At 34.4% G+C, this 9,795-nt stretch overlaps 1 protein-coding gene across 1 annotated transcript; it reads right to left on the bottom strand.

Annotated features, from left to right (window-relative positions):
* Window positions 1–864: 864 nt before the first annotated feature.
* LOC132181778 (uncharacterized) lies at window positions 865–3,320 on the bottom strand. Its single transcript, XM_059595013.1, has 2 exons — window positions 2,175–3,320; window positions 865–1,698 (listed from the first exon to the last, which is right to left on the bottom strand). The coding sequence occupies exons 1-2, from the start codon at window positions 3,318–3,320 to the stop codon at window positions 865–867; spliced, it is 1,980 nt and encodes a 659-aa protein (XP_059450996.1).
* Window positions 3,321–9,795: the final 6,475 nt, after the last annotated feature.

The raw sequence follows: 9,795 nt of genomic DNA, 5'->3' as shown, positions 1-9,795 counted from the left end.
AATCATTTACAATATAGCTTTTGCAAGTGCGAGGTTGAATCCACAAGGAATTGTGTTTTCGAAAACAATTTTTTATCTAAACTAATTAAAATCTTAATCTAGTTCCGAAAGATTTTTTATTTTGAATAAAAGAAAGCATAAACTAAAAAAAACTAAACAAGTAATCAATTAAGAACGTACTAAGGTTGTGGAATCCACACTCACCAAATCAGAACAACACATTCCATGTTCATCAATATTGTTTGAAGTTCTCACAAATGAAATCCTATGTATGTCTTATTATGCTTCACAAATTAATTACATCATCTAATGAATCCATCCATTACACAAATTACAAAAGCTATCCGAATTAAACCAAAGCATCAATTGTATCTGTAAGACAAATCACAGAAGATATCCAATTTTATTTTGATAAATAAAGATCCAAGAAAAACAATTAAATAAAACTCTCATAAATCATCACAAATATCCGTAAATCACAATAGATATCTAAGAGTAATATCAATAATTAAATTAAAGTAAAACAATTGAAACCTTGAAAACCCATAAAATCATAATAATATTGACTTACAAAAACGTGTTGTTGTTCTTTATCGGTGAGCAGGGGCAGAACTAGGATTTTAGGATTGGGGGGACGGACTTATAAAATACATAAATATATAGATATATATAGTCTTTCTTTATAGGTGTGTATTTATGCTAAATAAAAACTGAGAACTCTTAAATTTAATTTCATATTAAATTGTACGACATTACAAAAGTTGCATGTCTATAGAATCATCAGAGAAAATATCAAGAGAACTTTCTTTTACTATAGACATGTACAAAAAAGATCAAAAAAAAGAACATAGTTTTTCCTTCAAATTATGCTCGACGACGATCGCTAATGGAATAAAATTCGTCCATTATCATCTCTGAAGTGAAATTCTTAGCAATTTCTTTCTCAATATAAACTACCAAATGGTCTGCAAGAAACTCATCTTCCATTCTAGTACGCAATCTAGTCTTTACAAGTTTCATGGCAGAAAAAGCTCGTTGTGTAGTCGCAGTAGAAACAGGGAGAGTCAACACTAGGCGAATCAATCTGTCAATCAAAGGATAGATCTTTGATTTTTCTGAAACTGCCAATCCTCTACATAATTCAGATAATGTAGACATATTCTGAAAATCTTGATGCTTTGGCACATCAAGCTTATAATGCTGCAACTGAAATTTCAAACAAATTTTTTCTTGCTCGGTGAAATCTCGAGGATAAAACTTTTCAGCTAACTTACATATATCATCAATCTTAAATGATTTGTATGCATCTTTAGGGCTTAAAGCAACGCTAAGAATGAGAAGTTCCACAGCTTGCTCATTAAATCTATTTGTCAATTCTTGTAACTGGAAATCTATTGCAGCAGTAAATATATCAACTATAAAATGATGCTCCATTGTTGTTGGAGACCCTTCATCTTGATGACAAGATCTACCTCGAGCTCTAGTGTAATGAGCATTCATATCAGGAATATCGATATCATTTTCCTCACAAAATGATTTAACAATAGTAAGCAAAGGCTCCCACCCATCATCTCTCATCTTTTGAATGAGTGATTGTGTAGTTGAAACTTGACTCATGGCATTTAAAATGTCTAGTGACTTTTGTTGCAAAGATTTGCAAAGCATATTTGTGAGTCCCATAATTTCTTTCATCAAATGCTATATCAAAATAAATTCAAATTATGTTAATATCATGTAAGTCGCTTCAGCATCACCACGTTGAGAATAATTAGCTCCCTCATTTGAGATCTTGTTGATAACTAAACAAGTTGCACCATACATTCTTATCATGCTACAAACAGATTGATAATGAGATGACCATCGAGTATCTCCAGGTCGTTGCAAAGTGCCAATTTGGTTTATCCCCCTTCCAGTCTCAATTGCATTAGAAGCAACCAAAATTTCAATTTCAACAGCATGAATAGATTGCAAGTCATCATGACATTTAGAAGAACCCCCAACAATATTAATAATTGAAGCCAACTAGATAAAGAATTGATGAATGCGCTTGGCTTCTCTAGATGCTGCAACTAAAACTAATTGTAGTTTATGAGCCATGCAATGCACATAATATGCATAGGGACAATCCCTAACAAATAAAGCTTGTAACCCATTCCATTCACCACGCATATTACTAGCTCCATCATATCCTTGGCTTCGAATATTTTCAATTTGGAGATTGTAACGAGAAAGAACAGCACATATCTCTTTTTCAAAGTTGATGCAGAAGTATCTTTAACATGCACAATATGAAAGAATCGCTCCCTAATAAAACCATCTTTATCAACAAACCTCAAAATAATAGCCATTTGCTCCCTTTTTGATTCATCCCAAGCTTCATCAACGAGAATGCAAAATTTGGCATCCCCAATTTCTTTTCTAATCGCATCCCGCACTTTATTTGCAATGATATGTAGGATTTCCTTTTGAATTTTGGGTGATGTATATTTGGCATTTTTTGGAGCATTTTCCAAGACAAGTCCAGCAACATCGTCATTATAGCTTGCTAGGAGCTTTACCAATTCAATGAAGCTACCTTGATTTTTCGAGCCAGAGCTTTCATCGTGACCTCTAAAGGGACATGCTTGGAATGTAAGCCATTGAACACTATCTATAGAGGTTTTGAGCCGCAACTGATTATTCTTTATTTCTTGTAATGTTTGCTTTTCAACTATCTTGTCAATATGCCCTGACTGATTCATTAGATCCTCACAACATTTCACAGCAATATTATGTGGTGAATTTGGATCTTTCCCCACATGTCTCATTAAAGAACTATTCATCCCATCGCTTGCCTTTTTCCAATTGTTAAAACCTTTCCCTGTAAATGCATCTGATCCTGGACGACCTGTTGGTTTCTTAGCAAAAACATAGCATGGAAGACAAAATATAGCATCCTTTGATTTTGAGTACTCCAACCAAGTTGAGTATGTCTCAAACCAAGAGGCTTGAAATTGGCGATGATTATTACCCATTCCTGAATATGGATATTCCGAAAGCTTGGGTTGACATGGTTTGGCTCTAATATAAGCACGTCGAATGTCATCTTGTAACTTAACAGGGAATTCCCATATTTGCGGACGTAATCCTGGATCACGTTCCAAAAAGGTAGCATTCATTTCTTCAGGTTGAATTCTTGGACATTTGGAGGGACGCTCATTAGTCACTATAGCCTCGAGATCCGTTGCTAAAGGTCTCTCTAAATGTGTACAAGTACTAACTTTTGATTGACTCACATCTTTTTTCTTAAAGAATGAATCAAGTGTTTTTGGCTTTCCCATATTTCTCTTAACTTTAAGAAAAATTATGGATCAAAAATTAACCTGAAAAATATCTAAAAGTATAAGATTTTTGTTTAGAATTTCATTATATTTCTTATTATCACTAACAAGTGAAGGAATGCCAAATAAATTAATAAATTCAATCCTATCAAATTAACCCACAAAATCTAACAATGAAAACTCAAATAAAAAAATTGTATAATTTTTCTACATCAAAATACTCATTCGATTCGAAATCTCATGGCATCATAAATATAGTACAAACTACTAGCACAATAAACTAATCATAATCTCTAGGGTCCAAAAAGAAAAGTACCTTTCAGCGTGATACCTCGTTCTTGCCTTCCCAAAACTGGTTGTTCCTTACCACAATGCGACCTAAATTTGTCAAAACCTATTTATCAAAAAAAAAAAAAAAAAAATTGTTAAAACCTGATCACATATCACATACTTTTGGCATCTCATTCTCATCTATGGACCATAGTCATGTGACTCAACTCCACTCTTAGCTACCAATTGAATATTATAAGATCATTAGTTCATTACAATTTACACTTTATTATAAAACATGTAAGCTGAAAATTCCAATTGAAGGCTAAGCTTAGAGCCTCAAACAATGGAAATTTTTTAAGCTCACATCCTCACACAACAAGTCCATTTTATTTTATTTTATTTATTTTTAAGATCACATTCTTTACTGGAGTCTAGATGTAATAATGATTTGCATTTTCCATGTTGACTATCTTTTGAGTTGCTACCAAAATTCACAAAATTTGACAAAAATCTAAGCACCAACTCACCTATAACAAAATTAAAAAAAAATAAAATAAAAATAAAAACAACACGTACAAACCCCAAAAAAAAAAAGAAAGAAAAAAAAAAAAGCAACTTCATGTGATCACTCTCAGGCACTCACTATTACTAAACAAGAATTAACAAAGTTAAAGTGGGCAAGTCACAAGTGGCAAGTCACTCACCAATCACCATTCACCAACAAAAGGCAACAATTAGCAAAAAAGACAAACTTCTTGAAACTTCCTATAATCCTATTCAGACTATTAAGTATTCAAATAAAAAAACTGCACTGACCTCGTGCTGGCGACAGTGGCAAGGCAGACTTTTTTGTCTCTTGCAGTTTCACTTTTGCTTATGCTTTAAAGTTTAAGCCTTTTCAAATGCTTGAGACCGAGAGAGAAAATAAGAGTTTTGCAGAAGCCAGAAGGTCACGCACACGCACTCACGCCGCTCACCAGACTCCAGTCGGCAGTCAGCCAGTCATCACACACCGACACACGAGTCACATGACTTTGGCCTTTGGGCTTCAGCCTTCACCGCTTCACAGCCTTCACGCCTTCACCAGTTCACCACTTCAGCTTACCAAAAAATCAAAATCTGATTTTTTGAGTAGAGATAAAGAGTTGCTGAGTTGCAGTCTTGCAGAATGCAGATATACATTGGCAGAAAAAATAAACAAGCTTACAACTTACAAGCATCTTCAATCTTCCAACTTCCAACTTCCAAGCTTTAATTTTTCGCCAAATGGATGATGGATCTAAGATTGTAAGAGAGATCCGCGGCTCAGTCACAAACTCACCGACTCACACAGTGCACACTTCCATTCTAGAGACAGTAGAGTGGTTTTGAAAGGTGAAGACAGTAGAGTGGTTTTGAAAGGTGAAGAGAGATGAGAGAACTGAGAAGGCTTCTCTGAGAAGCTTTTGTTTTCAAGAGGAAAGGTCGATTTTGTGCTTTTTGTTCTGATGCCAAGCTGCCAGCAGAGGTAAGTTTGATGTGATGCAACAAAAAAGCTTAAAACTCCAAATTAATTTTAGTTCTGCTAGTTAGAAACGAACCAAAGAAAGACTATATCGTTTATGGCAAATAGAAAGATTTAATTTTAGTTGGAGTGAAATTTAAAAAAATAAATAAAATTAAAGGGGATAAAAATATTATTTTGGGGGGACGAATTTATAAATTTGGGGGGACAAATTTTTTAATTTAAGAGACAAATTTATAAAATATACATATTTAAAGAAAATTTTCAAAAAATTTGGGGGGACACCCCTGTCGGTGAGGCTTTATCATCAACCTTAGTTGAGAATTTATCAACACATGATTATTGAAATAAAACCTAAACATAAACCTAAAGAAAACTAAACTAAAAATGGAGAAAAATTGTAGAAATTCGAACTTGGTCTCCCCCTGGCTTGTTTAGGCTTAGCCATCTTTTTATAGGGGTTTCTAGGGCTTAAAACCCTAAAAACAGAGCTAGGGCATATCTGGCAGACGAGTGCGCTCAATCGCACTTGGGCATGTAACTCTTTTCCTGCGGCACAGCACTTGGGCGCTTGTAGCTTGTTGGTGGGCGTGGGTGCGTGCGAACGCAACCTAACTGGAATCGAGCGCACATGCTCTCAAGTGCAGGATGGTGCGCTCTATCCTACTTTGATGGCACTTTTTTCAGCTTTCTTCCAAACTCCGTATTTTTCACTTTAAAAACCCAGTTTTTTCTTAGCGACCTACAAAACACTAAAACACCAAAACTAATACAAAACATTAGATTATGATAAAGTTAAAGGATTAACAAATGCAAATTATGGGGCCCAAATATTCAATATTTGGCACTCACCAAATACCCCCAAACTTACATTTTGCTAGTCCCTTAGTAAAAACAAAACTAAAAACAACATGAAAGTATGAAACATAAATCCTTTGTCATGGGAGAGACGATCGCATTTAGCACATGCAACAAATCTTTTAAACCCCTAGGCATCCCTAGTGGACGAGTAAAGTCTCATGAGGGTTTAACATGAATGATGCCCACAAACATTGTCAGCACTATGTTATTGAAAATAATGAAATTTCACCCAAATCATGGTTCTCATTCATAAGCAAACTTAAAAAGACAAACACCATCATCATAATCATTAGGGGATCCAAAATCAAAGAACTCATAAATGAACAATTGAGACAATATATGTTTTGTTTGATGCAAAGTGAAATTAACATACACTCGTGAGGTTTCAATTTATTCTCAAGATAAATACCTCAAAATTCGTTAGAATTCCTATCAAATAAAGACAACCAAGGCTTAAGTCATAATATGCATTTCTTTGTTTTGTGTAGACTGTGCAATGCTTAGCTCCATTAAGCTTTCTAATTGACCTATGTAACGAGTGTCAGGTCAATGACACCCAAACTAGACGGTTTTAGGGCACTAGATGTAAAATCATCCCTAAGGGCTTAATAACTCAAGTAAAAAAGGCAACGGAGCCAAACTAGCCATACAATCAACCAATTCGAATTTCTTACCTTTTTACGCGAACACTCAATGCTTAATGATGTAAGAGGTCCGATTACTCAGTGAAAAACTCAAAATGATATACTTTTTTTTTTTTTGTAAAAGTATAAAAAAGCCCAACAAACTACCAGCTGTTTGCAATATAGCCCATCAAAGTTCAAAATGTACTAAAATAGCCCCCAAACTACCAATATGTATCGAAAATGCCACTTATCTTTTTATATTCCTATAATACCCCTATTCTTTTAACAAATAAAATAATAAAATAATTGTAAAAACAAAAAACCCAAACAATTTTTTAAAAATACAAGAAAACCAATGGGCAAATAAAAAAAAATTGGAATAAATAATAAATAATTAGTTATTGTAGTTTGTCTAAATTACAAATTGCAAATTGCTTCATGTCTTATTAAAGTAAAATCAAAGATACGGTTCTAGAGATATTCCAAAAAAAACTAAAAAAATACTAAAGTAGCTCATCAAATTACCAAATTGATTTTACTTTAATACGAGATGAAGCAATTTATACTTTAGGCCAACTATAACGACTAATTATTTATTGTTTATTCCAAAAAAAACTTTTTTTTTTTTATTCACCCATTGGTCTTATATATATATATATATATATTAATTGTTTAATTTTTTTTTGCTACAATTATTTTGTTTGTTAAAAGAAGGGGTATTATAGGAATATAAAAAACTAATTGGCCATTTTGATACATTTTGGTAGTTTGGGTGGCTACTTTAATACCTTTTGAACATTGAGGGGCTATATTGCAAAAGGTCGGTAGTTTAGACGGCTTTTTTATATTTTTCCTTTTTTGTTTTTTTAACAAGCAAAGGTTATTCGTCAACAAGTCATCCAAGAAATCTCAAGATACACATGATTCAATTCAAATATCATACCTTACAGAATATATGCTAATGTGTACATGATAATCAACTCAAAACAAGTGAAGTCTTTCTAGCCCAAAAATGAGTCAAAGGACTCAGATTCCTAATGACATGATGATAGGTTTAAAATTTTAAGCAAGCCAATAAAAATCAAACTACAGGTATAGCTAACTCATGCTTAACAACAACATATAATTTTTTTTTTTAGACAGATAAAAACAAACAAATAAAAACAAATAAACTGACAGAGTGTCTTTCCATACCCCAAAACTTGAATTACACATTGCCGTCAATGTGTAGTATAAAAATACATTACCAGAACTACGGAAACATCAAGGTGTGAAAAAGGCCAGGGCGTCTCCCAAACTTAAACACCAAAACACTTATTAACAAAACTAACAACAATATTTTCTCACAGAAACAAACATCAAAAGATTAATTACTGTCAGAAACAAAAAATAAAATGACAGAAGAAAAAGAACTCATAAATGAAGTGCAGAAAAAAAAAAGAAAAAAAAAATACCGTACTTTTCTCGATCATTTGAATGTCCAACCAATCCCTTCCACCCTTTCTTCTTTAAAACTTTGTAGCATTCTGGAAGGATGTTTCGCCATCTCAGGAACATGGTTCTTAGATTTGTGACCTTGTGTGCATAGATCCTTGAGAAGTTTAGCATGAGATGGTTCTTTGAGACATTGAGGAACTGAAGTTTAGGGTTCATGATGTGTCTCAAAAGGGAAAGTGATGAAGGAAGGAGCTTCAGTACTCACTTCCTTGTCATTGGGCAAATTTGGAGTTGGCAGGGGCTCAATTTGCTTCAGGTGCTCAACTTGCTCCTCATTTTCTTCCTCCTTCTTGTTCTCCACAATTTCCTCACCCAAATGTGGTGGTGGCTTGGGCATGCTTATGACAAGAATTGCTAGTAGCTTCCTCATCAATCATGTAGTGTTTGTTAGCTATCAGCTGACTTTGAAGCTCTTCTTCCTTTATTCTGTTAAATTCAGCAACTAGATGATCGACTTGTCCTTTCAACCTTGAAATTTCTTGAGTGTTGACCATGGTGGCATCCTTGAGTTCTTGAATGGCTTGGCTATTGACCATGGTGGAATTTTTAAGCTCTTGTATGCATTGGCTATTTGATTGCATGAATGCTTTGAGGGTGTCTTCCAATGATAATTGTGGTTGTGGCATTTGAGAGGTGGATTGGCCGGTTAGTTGCATGAAGGATTTGAGAGAGTCTTCCAATGAAGATTGTTGAGGAGGATAGCTGTATGATGAAGGGATGGAGGACTTGGTTATCGAACTGCGGATAATCTAGATGGTGCAGTTCATGAGATTGGAGAGCATAATTTCCAGTAGCTTGAGCTTACAACGAGAAATTATAATGGTTGTTCCATACCGGGTTGTAAAAATTGGAATTTGAATCAAACCCTAGGCGGGAGAAAGAAATGTTCATTTGCTCATTAGAAAAATTGGTGGAAAATTGCCCAAAGGACGGACAATTTCCAACCTAATGATGAGGATTGGAGCAGTATAAACATGGTTCATGTGGGTTAAAAGTGTGACATGAGTTGACAGGAGCTGTTGTCCTACAACTAGTTAAGACATATTGCGACCATTTTTTTTTTTTTTTAATTTCATCCAAAGAAAACATGCTCACTCGCACTCTTTAAATCAAAAGCACACTTCCCAATGAAACATTAACCATTCTAAAACTTAGAAACTTAAGAACTTACAAAACGGACCAAAATTAAAAATTTTGGCAAAAATTTAGGTATTGATCTGCCTTGGTCCAGTCAGCAGAGGTGCACTCGAGCGCTGGTGAGGAGTGATTGAGCGTAGGCACGCGGGATCCTCTGATGCTGCTGTATGTTGCACTAGTGTGCTCGATTGGAAATGCCTTGCGCTCAAGCGTAAGTGTGCTGCGCGCTTGAGCGCAAATGGGAATAGTCCAGCGCAGGTGCGGCTTCTCTTGCTGCCTTGTGCTCGAGTGAACTCAAGCTTATTGATGTGCGATCGAGCATGTCTGCAAGGCTGGTCCATCCGAGATTGCAAAACAGAGACTAAAACAAGAATTTTTTTTTTTTTTAGTATTAGAAAATAAAAATGAGAATAAAAAAGTAACAGTTTATGAACAATTTTTTTTTTTTTTTAAAAAAAAGAAAAATTCTAACTAAACTAGTAGAAAAATAAAATCAATCTAGACAAGAAATTTATTTCACAAATCAAACAATTCCCCGGCAACGGCGCCAAAAACTTGTGAGTTTTAAATGATACTC

This window comes from Corylus avellana, chromosome ca5, assembly GCF_901000735.1.
Source record: "Corylus avellana chromosome ca5, CavTom2PMs-1.0".
NCBI lineage: Eukaryota > Viridiplantae > Streptophyta > Magnoliopsida > Fagales > Betulaceae > Corylus > Corylus avellana.
The sequence above is the reverse complement of the archived record's forward strand: the minus strand, read 5'-3'. Positions and strand labels throughout refer to the sequence as shown.